The 19,336-nt window shown below is 42.9% G+C and overlaps 1 protein-coding gene across 2 annotated transcripts in view; it reads right to left on the bottom strand.

Annotated features, from left to right (window-relative positions):
- Positions 1–1,301: 1,301 nt before the first annotated feature.
- Positions 1,302–19,336, bottom strand: part of EPSTI1 (epithelial stromal interaction 1) — a 121,116-nt gene continuing 103,081 nt past the window's right edge. For both annotated transcript variants that reach the window (XM_040341299.1, XM_040341300.1), the window contains 3 exons: positions 6,569–6,642; positions 1,644–1,722; positions 1,302–1,422 (listed from right to left, as the gene is read on the bottom strand). In XM_040341299.1, the coding sequence (XP_040197233.1) occupies positions 1,417–1,422; positions 1,644–1,722; positions 6,569–6,642 (159 nt within the window). In that variant the 3' untranslated portion in view covers positions 1,302–1,416. The remainder of the gene's footprint in view (positions 1,423–1,643; positions 1,723–6,568; positions 6,643–19,336) is intronic.

Raw genomic sequence — 19,336 nt, 5'->3', positions numbered from 1 at the left:
CACTCATGCAAGCCCACTGTTTAAATATGTAATCCATTCACCTGATATCAGATTGGGGGCAAATCAGACAATAGATCAGAGAGCCTCTAGGTATTCTCAAATTCATCAAAACTGGACGCAGCCATCCAAATGTCTGCGCAAATAAATAGAAAGGGTTTCATCCCTAAGCCCGTGTGGTGAGTTGGTCCTAGCATCCAGGTAAACTGGTGGTCTGGCAGTGTGTATATAACGCCGTCATCCCCTATATCAGTGGTTCTCAACCTTACTAGTGCCGTGACCCCTTGATAACATTTCCAAAAAAGTTGTGGGGGCCCTAACAGTAAAATTATTTTCATAGCGTGACGCTCCCTGTGTCCCCTCCACTCATACAGTATTAAAACCTCATATGGTTAATTTTAGGATGTACCACTCTTTCTCTTTGTTCTCTTTTCTTTCCCTTGTATCACTCTCTATCCTAATTCCTTATTGTTTTCACCCATCCCTCTCTTTTTCTCCCTTTTTCTTTCTTCCTCACCCTTTTTTCCCTCCCTTCCATGTATTCTCTATTTTTATTCATTCTTTTACTCCTTAGTGGGGGGGGGGGGGGGGGGTTGGGATGAGTATCAATGCTGGGGGGAGTTCTGTTCAGCCAACTTAGATGCTCTTGATCAAAGTCATCTGCTGATCTGAGAACTGTAGTGGGGATTTTTAATGGCAACTATAATCACAGGTAGTATTACTCACTGTGTCTCTGACTTTGTGGTGTCTCATAGCAGTGACACCTATGCTGAAATAAGGTCTCCTCCAGCCCCTCCCACCTCACATTCCTCAACAGTCAACTTACCTCTAGTCTCTGCCCCCCAGTCATGCCATGAACTGAATGTGTGGCTGTCAAGAGGCTGAGTGGGTGGCCGTGGGCTCCAGGAACAGCCCAGCTGGGCGGCCACAGACTCCAGGGACAGCCCTGCTGGGCAGCCACAAAACAGAGAGTGGAGAGTGGTGCAGGAACAGCCCAGAATTTGGTGACCCCTGGCAAATCATCATTTGAGCCCAGAGGAGGTCCCGACCCCCAGGTTAAGAACCACTGCCCTATATCCTCCCACCACCGACACCTGAATTTGTATCTTAATTAGTACTTTAATGCTTACCATTGGCAGGCTGACATTTGTAGGGCACATGCACACACAAATGCAGCCTAGCCATAGAATTTCTCTACCAATAACTATCCCCTGTATGAGCATGGATGTGCATTGCCACCGTTAAATTATGAAGTAAATGGAAATGGAAACATGATTAGGCTGCATAAGAAGTAAATCACAAAATTCAATGTTTTCATTTAATTGAAGTGTCTCATGTCAACAGCTCCGGATCTCTTTAGGTTATTTGTTGAGAATTTAATTACACTTGGCTGTAGCTTGATTTCTCCACAAGTGAACTTTAAGCCTGCAAGAAAAGGAAAGAATTATGTAATTAATGTCTAGGTCACATATATCACTGTTCACTTGTACGAGTTTTACCTGGAATACTTATTAATACTTTACTCTCTGAGGGTATATATAATCACCTTGACCTATCAAATGACAGCTACAGTATTCTGTACTAAACAAAACAATATTTAAAAAAGGGTAACTAGCGCCTCTAATGATATAATGATATATACTCACCCATGTGTTTGACTCCCCAGAATATTCTTCTTTTTTAGTGCTAAGTCTTTGGAGTTTATCCAGAAAAGCATTGTTTACTCTATAAAAAACAAGAACATGCAGTTAGTCATTTTAAATAATTGTTTTGCAATGCTAAACACATGCTTTTACTTGCTGTGACAGTACTATCAAAATGTAACAGTCATATATGCTGAGATAGCTATGTATACAGTGGTGAATGTGAGACAGATTTAAATGGGTTTTAAATATATTCTGGCAGTAGAGGAGATGCATTCTGCACAAGAAAATAGAAATATTGATGACATAACTGTTTTCCCAGATTTGAATAAAAATGTGGACTAAACTGACCATATTTTAACTATTACAACTCACAGCAACACCCGCTGACTGACCAGATCTGAATAGCATAATTCACTGCAAGCGATGCATTTTCAAGCTTGATTTATGCAAGGTGTGTTGGAAGCAGGTGCCTAACGGACAAGGCATTTGAAGGCTAATTTCATCTTTAGGAAAAAATAAAAATAAATGCATATGTTTTTGCAGGAAAACATATGTATTCAATATTTTTGTCCACAGGAACCTGTAAAGGATTGCACCCATTATCGGTGGATCACAGGTGCAATGTCAGGCTTCTGCACACTCTTCCTCCAGCTTTCTGCCTATACCTAAATATGGGTGTAGCATATAACAGTTCCCTAAAGGTGAACTTATCCTTTAAGTATACAGTATGTGGTATTACCCCGTAGGATTTGCAGGTGACAGGGTTCCCCACTGCTGGACAGCCAGGCACATTATATTTTTAGCTTTTATCCAGACACAGTAAACAGTCTTTGAGCTTTGTTTCATGTTTTTATTAGGGGTACCGTATTTATCGGCGTATACCGCGCACTTTTTTGCCCTGAAAATCAGGGCAAAATCGTGGGTGCGCAGTATACGCCAATACCCGCTTTCCCGCGCCGAGTTTGAATACTGCGCCGGCATATACCGAGCGCAGTACACTTGTGTATCGTCGACCAGTCTCGGCTCCTCTCGCGCTGACGTCCTGGACGTACAGGACGTCAGCGCGAGAGTTGCCGAGCCTGCCCGACGATACACGAGTGTACTGCGCTCGGTATATGTCGGCGCAGTATTCAAACTCGGTGCGGGAAACGAGCGGGGAGGATGCGAGGACGCCGCAGAAGGACGCCGGACCCGACGAAGAGGACACCCGAAGCCGCAGACGGACGCCGGACCCGACGAGGCCGCCGATGGACGCCGCGCAAGACACCAATACTGTAAGTACAAAAAATCTTTTTTCCACAGGAATTGGGGAAACTTTAGGGGTGCGCGCTAAACGCGGGAGCACGCTATACCCCAAAAAATACGGTAATAATTTGGATGTGTATAGGAATTATGGAATGCCCAACTCAATAGTGACAAACCAGGGACAACTTCCTCCCTATATACAGCCCCCCCCCCCCCGATCCTCTGTACAGCTCCAATTGTGTCTTCTGTACAGCTAATAGTCTCTTATATCAGCAACAGTCCTTACAGGCTAGGGACTCTCAGTCCCTTTAGAAAGTAGCACCAGGGCCGGTGCGACCACTAGGCAAAACTAGGCAGCCACCTAGGGCGCATTGCTGCCTAGGGCGCCCAGCCACTGGTGTTCCTACTCTCTTCTCTCTACAGCAAGCAACTAAGTTTCAGCATCAGCAGGCAGCCGCCGCTCCGTTCGCACATAGGGCGTTATTTACGAAAGGCAAATCCACTTTGCACTACAAGTGCACTGCAAGTGCTCTTGAAAGTGCACTGCAAGTGCACTTGGAAATGCAGTCGGTGTAGATCTGAGGGGGACATGCAAGGAAAATAAAAAAACAGCATTTTAGCTTGTACATGATTGGATGAGAAAATCAGCAGAGCTTCCCCTCATTTCAGATCTTCTGTTCAGATCTACAGCGATCTACAGTGACTGCACTCCCAAGTGCACTTTCAAGTGCACTTGCAGTGCACTTGTAGTGCAAAGTAGATTTGCCTTTCGTAAATAGCCCCCATAGTCAGAGGCGCAGCAGTGGCGGAGGACTGTGTCGGTATCCCTACTCTCGATTGAATGGAAGAAAGCAAACATTCATTGATGAGCACTGGTAGGCTGCATTGATGGGTGCTGGTAGGCTGCATTTGATGGGTGCCGGTGAGGCTTTCATAAGCGCTTTATTAAAAAGGTGGGGTATACATGGGCAGGGCAAAGGGTGTGGAGTCAGGGGTGGAGCAGGGGGGAGGCATGGCAAAATTAGGTTTTTGCCTAGGGTGTCAAAAATTCTTGCACCAGCCCTGTGTAGGAGTGAAGTGAGCAGAATTCCAGGCCTCTTTTTATCCTGAATGAATGGAAGCAAGCAAACATTCATTGATGAGCACTGGTAGGCTGACGGGTGCTTGTGAGGCTGCATTTGATGGGCGCTGGTGAGGCTGCATTTGATGGGCACTGGTGTGGCTGCATTTGATAGGCTCTTCATTAAAAGTTGGGGTATACATGGGCAGGGCACAGGGGGTGGAGTCATGGGTGCAGCCGCGGGGGGGGAGGGTGGCATTATGTTTCGCCTAGGGTGTCAAAAATCCTTGCACCAGCCCTGAGTAGCACAATGTGTTGTGAACTGCATCCGGAGTACCTTCAACTCCCCAGCAGACACTGGCCCCAGCTCTACTCCGACAAGAAATGATAGCCCACCTGGCTGCCTCTTTACCAGCCCACCTTGCTGATTCTCTTCACCAGTCTACTGGACTGACTCTCTTCACCAGTCTACCCAAATGACTCTCTGGAAATCTCCCAGGGCAAGGTTTGAAGAAGACTTAAGCACACTGTTGTCTTCAAAAGAGATCTGCTGCATGTGGCAGCCCCCCCCCCCCCCCCCATGTAAGTCCCTGCATCGTGCTGTAATACTCACACTATCCTCCTTGCTCCTGCTGCCTCTTTATGAAGGACTCCCTCCAAGCTTCTCCTGTTGTCAGGATCCTCCCAGGCCAGCTGCTGAGCCCCGGCCTGAGGCAGAGCACCTCCCCAGACTAAGGGATTTGCCTCGAGGGCCCCGACAAGCCTCCTCAGCACTGCATCTCCATCTTTCACCCGACTCCCCTTTCCAGCATGACTCATTCCTATTTAATGGCTCACTTAGTCCCCTAACAAAATAAATAGAGTTACCGCTCCAGATGGGTGTATGGAAACACTCTGTGTCCTCTCAGGAAAGCCCAGGTCCTGGCAATGCACTAAACAAAATTGGAAAGAATATGTAGACAGCCGCACTCTGGAAAAACCTTTTGGTTGCCGTTTATTGGTAAAAAAAACTTTAAACACCACATATCACAGCAAAAAATAGGGGATGCAGCTAATTGAGCTTTAGCTGCATCCCCTATTTTTTGCTGTGATATGTGGTGTTTAAAGTTTTTTTTACCAATAAGAGGCAACCGAAAGGTTTTTCCAGAGTGCGGCTGTCTACATGTTCTTTCCAATTCACTTAGTCCCCTGCCAGGCCCACCTGTTAATTGGCTAAGTGCCCCTAAATATGCAGAACAGCCCCAAGCCTCCGCCCTCTAGTTTCCAGAATGTTCTCCAACTTTCCAGTACCAGGGCATGGCACCAGAGAGCTGTCTGTATGAGTCATGCTGCCCTGAACTCTAGTAACCCTCCCTGACCCAATTACCGACTCACAGGGTTTAAACATGTTATTTTTATATGTTTACCTACTTTGACACTAGTAGCACACTAGAGGGTGTTACAGTATATAAAGCCAAAACCTTGATTGGATTAAGTAAGGAATATCAAAAACCCCTTTCAGGATTTGGTTTTTGGTAATCCTTGACCTATTATTGAGATTTTCTCCACTTCTTGTCCTAGGGACACGGTAGGGAGTGAAAATCTCCCCTCTATTCTTGATTTTCCTATCACATTTAGACACTGTGACAACATTCATCGGGACAAATAGAGAGGAGAAATCTCAGGGAAACAAACAGCAAGAAAAAAAATGACAGGGGTTCTAATTCCTTACCACTGTATCCAAAACAAAACTAGTTTCAGCTTTAAATACACTTTTAACCACTTCCCACTCGGTCAATAGAATATTGAAGTCCGGGAAGTGGTTGTGTAATCCTGACTGGATGTCAATTGACCCCCCTTTGATGCCCACACTGGACCACCAGGGAAGCCGCCAGGACCACCAGGGAAGGGGCAAAAAAATAAAAAAAATATTAAAAAAACGAGAATAGATGGCAATCAGTGCCCACAAATGGGCACTGACTGGCAACATGGGCACTCAGTGCCACAATATGGGATAAACAAGTGATGTCCAGCAATGCCATCAGTGCCACCCCTCTATGTCCATCAGTGCCACCCCTCAGTGCACACCTATCAGTGCCCATCTGTGCCACCCATAAGTACCCATCAGTGCCACCCATAAGTGCCGCCCATGAGTGCCCATCAGTGCTGTCTATGAGTGCCCAGTGCCGACTATGAGTGCCCATCAGTGCCGCCTATGAGTGCCCATCAGTGTCACCTATGAGTGCCCATCAGTGCCTCATACCAGCGCTGCCTATCAGTGCCCATCATCAGTGCCCATCAGTGCCACCTCATCGGTGCCCGTAATTGAAGAAGAAAACTTACTTATTTACAAAAAAATTAACATCACAGAGGTGATCAAATACCACCAAAAGAAAGCTCTATTTGTGGGAACAAAATTATAAAAAAATTGTTTGGGTACAGTGTAGCATGACCGCGCAATTGTCATTTAAAGTGCGACAGCGCTAAAAGCTGAAAATTGGCTTGGGCAGCACGGTGCGTAAGTGCCTGATATGGAAGTGGTTAAAATATGTTTTGGTGTAAGGCTGAAGTAATTACTTCAAGGTATAAACCTGCTCTTGTATACTTTGAATAATCTTTTCTTCTGTTCAGTGAGACATACCTTCTACGTTCTTCCTGTTGAGACAGTTTTCCTTCCTTTTCTTCCTCTGCTTTCTTCACTTCTAACATCTCGCTCTACAAAGAGAAAAAAAAAAAAAATGTTGTATGTGCATACAACATGAGGCAATCAAATTGTTTTCATCAATCCTTGGTGTGTACGATGGATACTGACACATTCCTTTTAATGGAATAGGGAATGCATCGTTAGGTTTATATAATAAAGTATGGCACTAAAGATGCATCAAGGTTATTACATTTGAAAACAGCCATGTGAATTTGTGTAACATGCTGGAAATTGCTTGTAACTCAATGGTGACAGTAGAGGTTGAGACAAATACATGTTTTCTGCCAGTGGTTAAACAATTAAGATGTAGTTGCATAGCAAGAAGTCAGTCTTTCATTTTCAATCAGAGTGAAGTAAGTGGATCAGAAATAGAGCTGCTGCTCTTAACAGCCATTAAATTTGGGAAACGAATGCAGGCATCTGCTACTTTTTCCTCAATTTAGGTTTAAATGTTAATTAACTCATAATTAACAGTCATTTGGGTAGGCTGAGTACTCCCTGTTTTCATGGCTGTATCATATTGTAGATTGGGTGAAGGTTATGTGTATTCTAATGTAACCCATTCCAAATCTGCCCACTTTGTAAAATATATTATTAAGGAATATTGTTACTAGAATCTGCAACTTCACAGTCAAACTACTTGTTCCCAAGAGGTTTTCTGAATTTATACATTTGATTTTTTTTTTCAAGCATTTAAATTATTATTATTATACAGGATTTATAGATTGCCAACAACTTGTGCAGCACGTTACAAAATAAAGTGAAACAGTAAAGATGCAATACAATTCAATACAGGAGGGTTAGGAGGGCTCTGTTTGTGGGAGCTTACAATGTAAAAGCGAAGTGCAATTGATGTTTTAACTCAGAGATGAGTCGATGGAGAAAGTAAACACCCCAGTTTTTAGGTGGGGTGGGATAGACTTCCCTAAAGAGATACATTTTAGGGATCATCTAAAGGTGGACATAATGAGAGATAGTCATAATGAGGAAGATCCAGAGGATGGGAGAGGCTTTTGAGAAGTCCTGAAGGCAGAGATGATGAAAACTAGAGGGCAGGAGGTCTTGAGAGAAGTGAAGAGCAGGATTTGAGTCATACTTTAAGACAGGGTTAGTGATGTAGTTGGAGGCAGAGTTGTGGATGGCTTTGATTGTTGTTTTTGTTAGTATATTGAATGTGTCTGGCAAGTGGAAGACAGTGAAGGGATTGACAGAGGCGGCGGACCCTGAATGGCTGGGAAAATGGATAGGTCTTCCAGCAGCTTTCATGACAGACTAAAGCAGTGGTTCTCAACCTTACTAGTGCCGTGACCCCTTGATAAAATTTCCCAAGATGTGGGGACCCCTAACAGTAAAATTATTTTCGTAGCGTGGGTTGTCAGCACCCAAGGCAAGACAAGTAATTTGCGCCCCTATACCAAGGACATTTAGCACTCCCTAAGTCCCTTCCACTCCACATTTTAGGATGTACCACTCTTTCTCTTTGTTCTCCTTTCTTTCCCTTTTATCTCTCTCTATCCTAATTTCTTGTTTTTTCCCTCCATCTACCTCGCTCTAGCCGTCTTTCTTTCTCTCCCTTTTTCTTTGTTCCTCCCCTTCTATCCTCTCCCTTCCATGTATTCTCTATTTTTATTCTTTCTCTTACTCCTTGTTGAGGGGGTGGGAGCAATGGGAAGAGTAGCAGTGCTGGGGGAGTTCTGATCATCCCATTTAGGTGTTCTTGATCAAATCTGCTGATCTGAGAACTGCTGTGAGGACTTTTAATGGCAAATCACAGGCAATGTTACTCACTGTGTCTCTGGCTTTGTGGTGTCTCGCAGCAGTGACCCCTATGCTGAAATCAGGAGATAGGGTCTCCTCCAGCCCCTCCCACTTCACATCACCTCCTCACCAGTCAGCTGACCCCCTAGTCTCCCTCCCCACCCATGCCGTGAACTGGGCGACCGTGAAAAGGCTGGGAGAGTGGTGCGCGTTTCAGGAACAGCCCGGGGTTTGGTGACCCCTGGCAAATCTTAATTTGACCCCTTAGAACCACTGGACTAAAGGGAAGTCGAGTAGCCTGTGTATAGGTAGGAAAACAAGAATGGATTTGCAATAGTCAAGATGAGCGATAACAAGGGAGTGAATTAGTAGCTTTGCGGTGTCAATTTATGAATCTATAACAGTGTGACATCCAACCAATATCAGCTAAGTTGCCTGAAAAACATGTATCACATTCCTTTACACACATACAGTACATTCACATTTACACCCACTACCCCTCCCCTCCCTCCCCAAAGAACTCCTAAACCACAAGCCTAATCCACTATATTTGTGGTGTTGGGTCGTAGAAAAGGGCTATCCAGAGTTTCCAAGCCTACTGACCAATTGTTGGTGAGTGAGAGATAACAATTATTATTATACAGGATTTATATAGAGCCAACAGTTTACGCAGCGCTTTACAATATAAAAGGGAGACAATACAGTTATAATACAAGATGATTAAGAGGGTCCTGCTCAGAAGAGCTTACAATCTAATAACAATGATTAATGTTGTGTTTCTATGGATTACATTTCAGAAACATAACACAAGCATTATGCTGGTCTGTTTAAGCTTCCCCTTCCCCCACAGCTACATGCAAAATGTATTCGGTCTTATTTAGCACAGTAGTAAAGGATGTGCACTTAGTAAAGGGAATATCAGCTTTGCAAAATGTATGTTAATTTAGTAAATAAAGTGAAGCTGTGTTCAATTTGAATACCCAATTACCTGCATAGAAAATTGAAAACAACTAGATTATAGCTCGCACATGATTGAATGATTGATAAGAAAAGCCTGTGAGCATGCTGTAGAAAACAAATCTCTCCTTCTGTATAGAAGCAGTGGTCCTGCACTCTGTAGTGTGTCACGGAGATCAAGAAGGACATTTTTTCCCCCCACTGGGGCAAATTGGACCATGCTTCACAGGGTTTTTTTTTACTTCCTCTGAATAAACTGTGGGTATAGGATCGTGTACTGTATATGGAGGTGTTACATTTGTTTTGCATATTGGGTATTTAAATTGAATATGGAGGTTTTACATTTGTTTTGCATATTGGGTATTCAACTTGAACACAGCTTCACTTTATTTACTAAATTAACATACATATATGGAGGTTTTACATTTGTTTTGCTTTTTTGTTGGTTAAACTACAACCTCAATTCCAAAAAAGTTGGGACACTGTGTGTAAAATCTACATAAAAGCAAAAAGCAATGATCTGCAAATCTCATAAATCCATATTTTATTAACAATAGAAAATAGAAAACATATGCACTTTGCAACAGATCATTTAAGCCCCCTGGTGGTATTCCCGAGTCTGGCTCAGGATCGGGATCGCCTCGCTGCAGCCAGAGACAAAGTTACTTACCTTGTCCCTGGATCCAGCGATGCCGCCGCGATGTGTGAGCGAGCGGGTCTTCGCTCGATTCACACAGTGTCCCCGTGTGCTGCCGATCTCCGATCCCTGCGACGTTATGACGCACGGCGGCGGAGAATGGCGCCAAATTCAAAAAAGTAAACAAACACCTTACATAGAGTATACTGTAATCTTATAGATTACATTACTGTATGTAAAAAATCCCCCCCCCCCCCCCCTTGTCCCTAGTGGTCTGCCCAGTGCCCTACATGTTCTTTTGTATAATAAAAACTGTTCTTTCTGCCTGCAAACTGTAGATTGTCCATAGCAACCAAAAGTGTCCCTTTATGTCAAAAGTGGTTTTAGAGCAGCTAGAAAACAGCGATAATAAATTATAATCACTTGCAGAATTGTGCGATAGCGATTTGCGGGGAAATTCATCACAAAAAAATAAAAGTAATGACAGCGACAATTCTGCAACTGAGTAAATCTCAGTGATTTTGAGTTGAATACATTATTGAATACTTTTTATTATAAGTATATTATTATTTGTTATAATTATTTATTATTGTTTTTCAAACTTTTTTATACCCGGGATGCCTACTAGACTCTTGTTTGGTCAGATTTAAGTGAGTTATTCCTAAGAATTACAGGCCTACAGCATAAAACGCCAAATTTCCTTGCAAAATAATGGTACTGCTTTCAGCACCTAAAATCTGAAATAATCATACCGCTAGGGAGGTTAAATGAGCTTTGGTCCAGAGAACACAGCGTTGCTTCGGGACCATGTTCAGATACGGCGACTTTGCATGATCGACTTTGCATGATAGAGCTTTAAAGTTTTGGATAGCATGGCAAACTGTGGTCACAGGCAGTAATTTTTGGAAGTATTCCTGACCCCATGAAGTGAAGTCCATCAGAGAATCATGCCTGTTTTTAACGTAATGCCTTCTGAGGGCCCAAAGATCACAGGCATCCAATATTGCGCTTCTGCCTTGTCCCTTGCACACAGAGATTTCTCCAGATTCTCTGAATCTTTTGATGATATTGTGTACTGTAGATGAAAGTTTTTGCCATTTTAGGTTGAGGAACATTATTCTAAAAATGTTTGACTATTTTTAGATGCAGCTTTTCACAGATTGGTGAACCTTTCCCCATGTTTACTTCTGAGACACTCTAAAACTCTGAGACCGCGAACACATGGTCGGACAAAACCGATGAGAATGGACCGAGGTTCAGTTTCATCGGTCCAAACCGACCGTGTGTATAGCCCATCGGTCTGTTGTCCTTCGGTCCAAAATGTTAAAACATGCTTTAAAATCAAACCGATGGCCGCTGCCCGATCGGTCCAAACCGATGGTTAGTACAGAAAGCATCGGTTCAAAACCCGCGCATGCTCAGAATCAAGTTGACGCATGCTTGGAAGCATTGAACTTTGTTTTATTCAGCACGTCGTGTGTTTGACGTTCTGACCCAATCGTTTTTTGGAACGATGGTGTGTACGCACATCAGACCATCAGTCCACTTCAGCGGTGAACCGATGGAAATGGCCCGTCGGACCATTCTCATCGGTTTGGAACGACCGTGTGTATGCCTCCTAAGATGCTCTTTTTTTTACCCAGTCATGTTACCGACCTGTTATCAAATAACCAAATTACTTGCAAAATGTTCTTCTAGCTTTTTCTTGTTCATACCACTTGCTTTGTCTGCTTTCTATTGACCTGTCCCAACTTTTTTGAGACATGTTGCTGCCATCAATTTCAAAATGACCTATTAATTTACTTAAAATGGTACATTCTCTCAATTTAAACATTTGATATGTTTTCTATTTTCGATTGTAAATAAAATGTGGGTTTAAAAGATTTGTAAATAATTGCTCTCAGTTTTTATGAAGATTTTACACAGTGACCCAACTTTTTGTGAATTGGCGGTGAATGCGGACTTGTTTCTTTTCAACTTGACTATCTATATACCTGTAGCGGTTGGTTGCTACTAGTAACTAACATCCACCATATCACCCTGCTGCCAGACCTCCATCTATCACCTCAGAGACCATTAACAGTCATTTGCATTGTTTTGTTTTTGTTTATTGGGGATATAACTTGGTTGGGGTAAGGGGGATATGGGATGCCCATAGAACATGTTGCTTTGCCATCATATTTAGTGAAAATTGATGAATTAGAATAGCCTTGAATAGCCTTGAAGAACTGATGTACTTCTAACATTTTACAGTCTCTTCCCCTGCATATCACCATGCAGACTATTGCTCCTTTTTCTCTGCACTAGCTCCTGCAGACTGTTGCTCCCAGGACTTCTCTCCTCCTGCACTGTAAAACTATTAGATCCCATCCCATCATCTTCATTATGACAAAAGGGACAACTCTGAATAATCTCAGATTGCTGGCTGTAAGTAGTTGTACTTGGTGGTAGTTGACTGTGTAGTTACTAGGCCCGAGGCCTGCAGTACCCCTCCCTGGGGGGCCTAGTAGTTTAACAGCTTGTACTTGGTGATTGACTACTGATCCCAGATAGCCCGACCTGCAAATCCTGCGTCCTCAGGCGACATCGATTTGACACACTTCCCCACAGTCTCTCCTCTGATCCAGGACTCCTCATCACTGGCCATGTAATGATGAAGCTCCCTTTACAGACTCCCTGACATGCCTCCGCACCCAGCACTCCACTGTGGTACACTCACTGACCTTCTCCTGCCTCGAGTCCATGATGGAGAACTTTATCTGGACGTACATTCCAACAGCCTTCTTCTACTGGGCTCCTCCGCCGGGCCTCACCCCCCCCCCCCAGATAGGGGTAGGGTCCCTGCCACTATCTATAACTCCATCCTCCACTTCTCCCAGCCAACAATGCTCCCCAGTGGCATGTTACCTCAGCTTATATAAGAGGCCCGTCTCCTGCCAATACCAAGTGGGGATTGGTCAGAGCTCCCATACAAGCTGCCTGCCACTCCAGTCCTAGGCCCTACCTCCTTCTCTGTACATTCTGCCCAGAGACAGGGGAGGCGCCTCAGAACTAGAGAACAGGTGGCAACACCCACTGCTACACTAACCACTCCCAGCCCCCAGATCAAAACAAGCAGGCCTAGCCTGAAGCATAGGCCTGTCTAAATTTACCTGTGCTGACAGTTTAACCTAGAAAGATCCTATTCTAGCACCTACATATGGTAGAGGGTGCTACATACCTATTTAACCCCCTGCTGAGTCAGAACTAGGGTATGAGTATGAACTTTTCTGATTGGAAAGCTCTAGCTGTAACTCAGGAGGTGTGCATTATAACTCAGCAGAGAGAGACCACTGTTTCCATACAGAGAGCAAGGATACACAGCAGTCAGTTTTTTCATGGAGGTATTCTATTTCAGTTTGAAGGGGATCTTTTTCTCTACTTTATAATGAATGCCTTTTCAACTAAAGGTTTGAAAATAATAATAAAAAAAACAAACAACAGTTGCTTACCAAAGCTGGCAGATGCAATGAAAGCAATGTAGATGATACGCATATTTTATAGAAATATTATTAATATATAACCATTTATAGGTTGGTCTTTGTGTTATGATGGGGAGGCAGCAGGAGTAAAATAAGGAGTAAAGGAAACCTTTTTAAAAAAATAAAAATAACAGCCTATTTTTTTAGTATGCACACATGAACAGTTGCAGTATCAGTGTTATTTTTTTTATATGGGTTCTTGAAACTAAAATAAACATGCTGCCATCCAAAAGCTGTGCTAGAAAATACTTTAGTTACAGCACACCTCTAAGCAATCATTTCAACACTACAAGTCACATTGTCGGAGTATCGACCGCCCAGCTCCAGCAAAAGGTCAACAGAAAGGCTAATACTTGCATTAGTTTTGTGACTTTTTCTAGCAGCCCTTTCTGTATGTACGCAGAATGGCTTTTGTTGTGACACCCGATGAACTTGATGAAGAGAAAGAGAAAAAAAGCTTTTAGGAGAACAGCATGTGGGAATCAAAAAGCTAATAAATGAGTGGATTCTATTTTTTTTTATTTTACCAAGAAAAACAAGTAATTATTGTAGAATGTAGAATTTGGGATAGTTATAGAGTGTTGTAGTGAAAATAGGTTTATTGACGTGTTTGTTTTGCATATGCTACTTTTTTAATTGTACATGTGCACAAAGTACATAGCAAGCAAATCTAATAATTAAGGAAGACACATTGTTATTGCTGCAAGATCAACAAAGTCATGTGTATGAAAGAAAGTAAATTTAATATAATTAAAATGGAATTTTAAAGTTTGCTGAAATGTATTATTCACTGATTCTCCTAGTTCCATTTTACAGAAACAAGAGATTTGATGAAATGTTTATTTCACCTAAATCAGGACCATCTTCATACTATGGCTCTTCAGTTGTTCAGGAACTACAACTCCCATCATGCCTAGTCATGTCTGTGAATATCAGAGTTTTACAATGCCCCATGGGACGTGTAGTTGTGCAACAGCTGGAGGGCCGTAGTTTTAAAATCCCTCATCTGAATGTTCACTATAATATCTACCAGGTAGATGCAGAGAATTATGAAATTCAGGATCTGTGTGGTTCTTCACAGGTTGACTACATGATTACATAATGGTGAATGGAAAATATTTGTGATTTGCTGGTTTGCCTATTCACCTGATTTGCTCATCCATAATTAATCATTATTCCCTGAGAAATAATTTGGAACCGGTACATCTGTTGACCCAGTACATATCTCATTTCAGCTCTTGTCAATTTTTCTAATAGGCCAGGATTAACTGGAGCAGAACAGCCCTCAAGAACTTACACCAGACTACAAATCTAGGCCTGGTTAGGCTTTTCAGGGTAAATAGGCGGAATTTTACTGTGGACACTGGATGTACAAATGGAGCGAAATACTTTAAGGTTAACGTTGCTTATAGATTACAGTAACCACCACAATCTTCCAATTACAGTTGAGTCCTGGGATAGGGCTGGGGAAAGTCGATTTGAATCTTGAATTGGGTTGGGAGGTCAAATCGATTCAGATTTTGACCAAATCAATGTTTTAGATTTTTTTTTTCATAGGACCGGCGCACCGTGGACTAGGCCCAAGTGGCGGCTTTGCCTAAAAAATCCTGCCCGCAGCTCGCCGCGATCCTGGAAAAAAGGCTGGACGCCACAGACTAGGCCAAATCCAGGGCCTCGCAGACTTTTACCAGGATCGCAGCGAGCTGCGGGCAGGATTTTTAGGCGAGGCCCCGGCTTCGGCATAGTCTGCGGCCTTTTCCCAGGATCGAGGCGGACTAGGCCAAATCCCGCGGCCAGCTCCTTAGGACCGGCGCGGTGTCCATCAGAAAAAAAAACTTGATTCAAATTGTGAATCAAGTTTGTTTTGGGGCCAAATTCACCCAGCTCTAGTCTGGGGCCATTCTGACAAAATACACCCAGGCACTATCAGAGGTTGCTGCTATCTCCAGTTCAAATAACACATTTCTATTGGCCAATCAATTTGATAGACTTTTCATTGAGGAATTAGGATGTGCAGGAGACAGGAAGGGGTGGGCCAGGTTTGGCTTCATAAAATGCAAAAACGTTGCCAGTCAGAACACGATTCAGCCATGATGGGTGGGTTTGGGAGGCTCTAGGTCGGTTAAGGGCGAACCTTGGCACCCCAGATGTTTTGGAACTACATTTCCCTTGATGCTCATGCCTTCTGCAGTGTAGTTGAGCATCATGGGAAATGTCGTTCCAAAACATCTGGGGTGCCAAGGTTCGCCATCACTGCTCTAGGTATACACAGCACCTCTAGGTAACGGCTCTTTATGCCTACAACAGTTTTTGTACTTTGAAAAGTCTATAAAGGAAAACCAGAGGAATTGTGGAACTTTGATGATCTCTCCATCTAAAAACCTTAGTTCTCTGTCTGTTTCCTTTTGTGTATTGAATTAACTTGCAAAATATCTGCCTCCATCACGTGCATGCAGCAGGTACATTTTAATAGGGAGTGATGAGAACAGTGCGTCTCTATGAAGAAGCTGACATCACTTGGAGATATATTTCTTTATTCTATTCTATTCACTCACATAAAATTAGAGGCAGTTACATCAGTGTTAATGAGGAAAAATTATGTGCCTATAACCAACACTAAAATCTCAGGATATGATATTAAAACTATAAGAAAAAGTCTAATTACTCTTTCAAAACAGAAGTTAAAAACCTGATGTGACTCTGGAAATAGCCAGAGGATTATCAGAAGTTGATGAAACACCGGCAAGAATAAAAGGTGATTTAACAAATGTGGAAGCCAGTCAGCGTGATGATTAGGGTAATGCATAAGAGAAAAATGGTTTGAAGGAAACATAAAAGATACATCACAAGAGAGCAGAATGATTGATGCAGCAGGAAAAATGCTCAGGGAAGAAGCTTAATGCAATATTAAGTAGAGAAAAAAATGTGGTGTCTTTGTGGAACAACGATGGCAAATCTGAGCGGCTGACAGAAGTTAATGCAATAACACCTTAGTGACAGATTTATAAATGCTAGGGAAAATAAAGGTTAGCTAACAAAACTAATCAATTTTATTTGTCAGCTGCTGGGGGATTTATGGTAGAATTTCAATATACATGTCAAAGTGGTTGTATACCAAAGTCAGAAACACCCCACGGGTCAGAATTTAAGTAGACTAATGGCTGCGAGAAAATTAAGATAACCATAGTTTCTGCTGTGTTGCTTGTTTCCTAGGAAAACACATAAATAATACATTTTGTATGTCTCCCACGAATAAAATATTACATTTATGTCTTTCTTTGCTAAGGTCTCGGGTTGTGTGATTGTGATAGGGCCATTAGAGTGCAATCTTCTTTGGAAAAGGAAGAGGGGGGGGGGGGGGTAATTCTGTGTACTTGTAGAGCAAGCCCCGACTGCAACCTTGCTGAACACCTTTGAAATGGTATGCCTGGTGGCATACCTAGTATATCTGCCATCTGGGGAAAATAATCATTTAACGCCTATTGTGAATGTGATCAAATTGTACTAACCGTGAGAGGGACTTAAAAGGCTTAGGGTACACATATGCCAGTCCTTGTACGCATAAAATAAGCTTTATTGACTGTGCCACAAGCAAACGTCTAACAAACACATACAAGCCACAGCACACTCTTTTAAAAAAAAAAAAAAAACGTTTCCATTACATATGCTTTTCTACATACACAGCCTACCTTAATGAAGAACTTTAGGAGTACTTAGTACACTTATGCCACGTACACGCGATCGGTTTTCCCGTCGAAAAAAGTTGGATGTTTTTTCCGATGGAATCCCGCTCAAGCCTGCCTTGCATACACACGGTTACACAAAAGTTTGGTGAACTTTTCACTGCCAAGAATGCGGTGACCTAAAAGACTATGATGAGCCGAGAAAATTAAGTTTTATGCTTCTGAGCATGTGTCGATTTGTTTCCGACCATGCGTCCGAATTTGTACACGCGATCAGAAATTCCTATCTGAATCTGTTCTCTATCATTTTCCAGCAATTTTTTTTTTGGACCAAAAGCTCTCATCTGATTTTTTTTAAAAACCGAACATGTGTACAGGGCATTTGGGTGCATTGGTCAAGATTATGTCATATAAAGCCAAGCATACAGAGTGCAGTAGTTAGGAGTATGAAATGTACAACAGGAAAACACAAAGAGTACAGGGCTCAGAAGTGCGTGAGTACAGAGTACAGAAGTCAGGAATAGATAATGCACTAAGTGCAGGATTCAGAAGAGTGTGCCTTTACCCCCAAGCTAATATCCACCACAGTACATTATACCCCTATAGCCATAGATTCCCTCCCCCTCCAGCCCACCCCCTTAGTACAGACCCCCTCCCCTTATTCTAACCCCTCCTCAGTTTCCCCCCAAGTATAGACCCTTCTTCACTACAGATTTCCCCTATCAGAGTAAGGGGAGGATCTCACCTTGGTTGTGTGATGTGACTTCCCTCACCTTGGCTCTGAACTGCTGCTGTCAGGTGGGCAAAAATGCCATTGCAGTTCTAAGGCTACTTTCACACTGGAGGCGTTTTACAGGCGCTATAGGGCTAAAAATAGCGCATGTAAAGCGCCTCTCCTGTCACTCCAGTGTGAAAGCGCGAGGGCTTTCACACTGGAGTGGTGTACACACTGCTCCTAAAGTACCCGCCCATAGAAATCAATGAGCAGCGCTGCCAAAGCTTTTAACCCTTTATTCGGCCGCTAGCACGGTTAAAAGTGCCGCTCTAGCAGTCAAAGAACTGAAGAAGACTCAACGGTAGGGCGACGCTAAAACTAGCAGCGCTTTACTGCAGATGCCCCCGTGCCTCAGTGTGAAAGTTCCCTAATAGTATAGGTAATGTCATGCCATATAGCACCCCCTGCACCCAGTGGCAGTACACCACTGAATATGCGAATCAGATTTCTTGTTAAAAATAACTGACCTCACTAATGGTTTACAAATTGCTTGAGACACACTCCAAGACTTCCAAGAACGGTGGGGCCAACTTTATTTTCTTTGATTTTGAAATGGGTTGTTTAAAACGTTTATCTATGTGTGATGGTCAGGTGTCAAAAAACTTTTGGCCATCTAACATACTTCAGTAAGGCAAGCTGAGATCCAGGTGCAGGTGCCAGTGTCGAGTTGAACCAATCTCACATGCAGAAGCAGTCTCCCTTCTGTATGTGGGTGTATCTGTGCCATTATAGCCAGGCAGTGAAAACACATGTTGGGATCTGCTGCTCTCAACTACCCTGTATTTGTAAATAGCTTTGTTTCTAATTACAAGAGAGTTGGTTGGCTACAGACATGAACTTCCTGTCCCTGCTAGTCGGGTCAGAAACCGTGTTTAGAGGACTGTGATTTTATATAAAAGGCAGTTTTAAGAAAGCAGACACAGAACTGAACCTCATGACCTTACACTCATAGATGCTGCTGTTGCTGTTGGTGTTGCTGTTTTGCCAAGACCAGAAGCAAAGACCATAAGGCAAGTATTTATATGTTCTAATAGTTTAACTGCAGCTCCCCATAGGTTCTAAAGCAGGGATCCTCCAACTACGGCCCTCCAGCTGTTGTAGAACTACACATCCCATGAGGCATTGTAACACACTGACATTCACAGACATGACTGGGCATGATGGGAATTGTAGTTCCCGAACAACTGGAGAGCCGTAGTTTGAAGACCCATGTTCTAAAGTGTGCTTCTGAATCCTTGTGACAGACTTATCGCTGTGCTACCGTTGTTTTCTCACATGCACAGTACCAGATAGATAGGTCTATGCTACTGTATGTATGTAGTGGCCACCTTCTAGTATATTAGTAGGTGAATCTGTTTATTGCAATATAGTTTG

This window comes from Rana temporaria, chromosome 2, assembly GCF_905171775.1.
Source record: "Rana temporaria chromosome 2, aRanTem1.1, whole genome shotgun sequence".
NCBI classification, from domain to species: domain Eukaryota; kingdom Metazoa; phylum Chordata; class Amphibia; order Anura; family Ranidae; genus Rana; species Rana temporaria.
The sequence above is the reverse complement of the archived record's forward strand: the minus strand, read 5'-3'. Positions and strand labels throughout refer to the sequence as shown.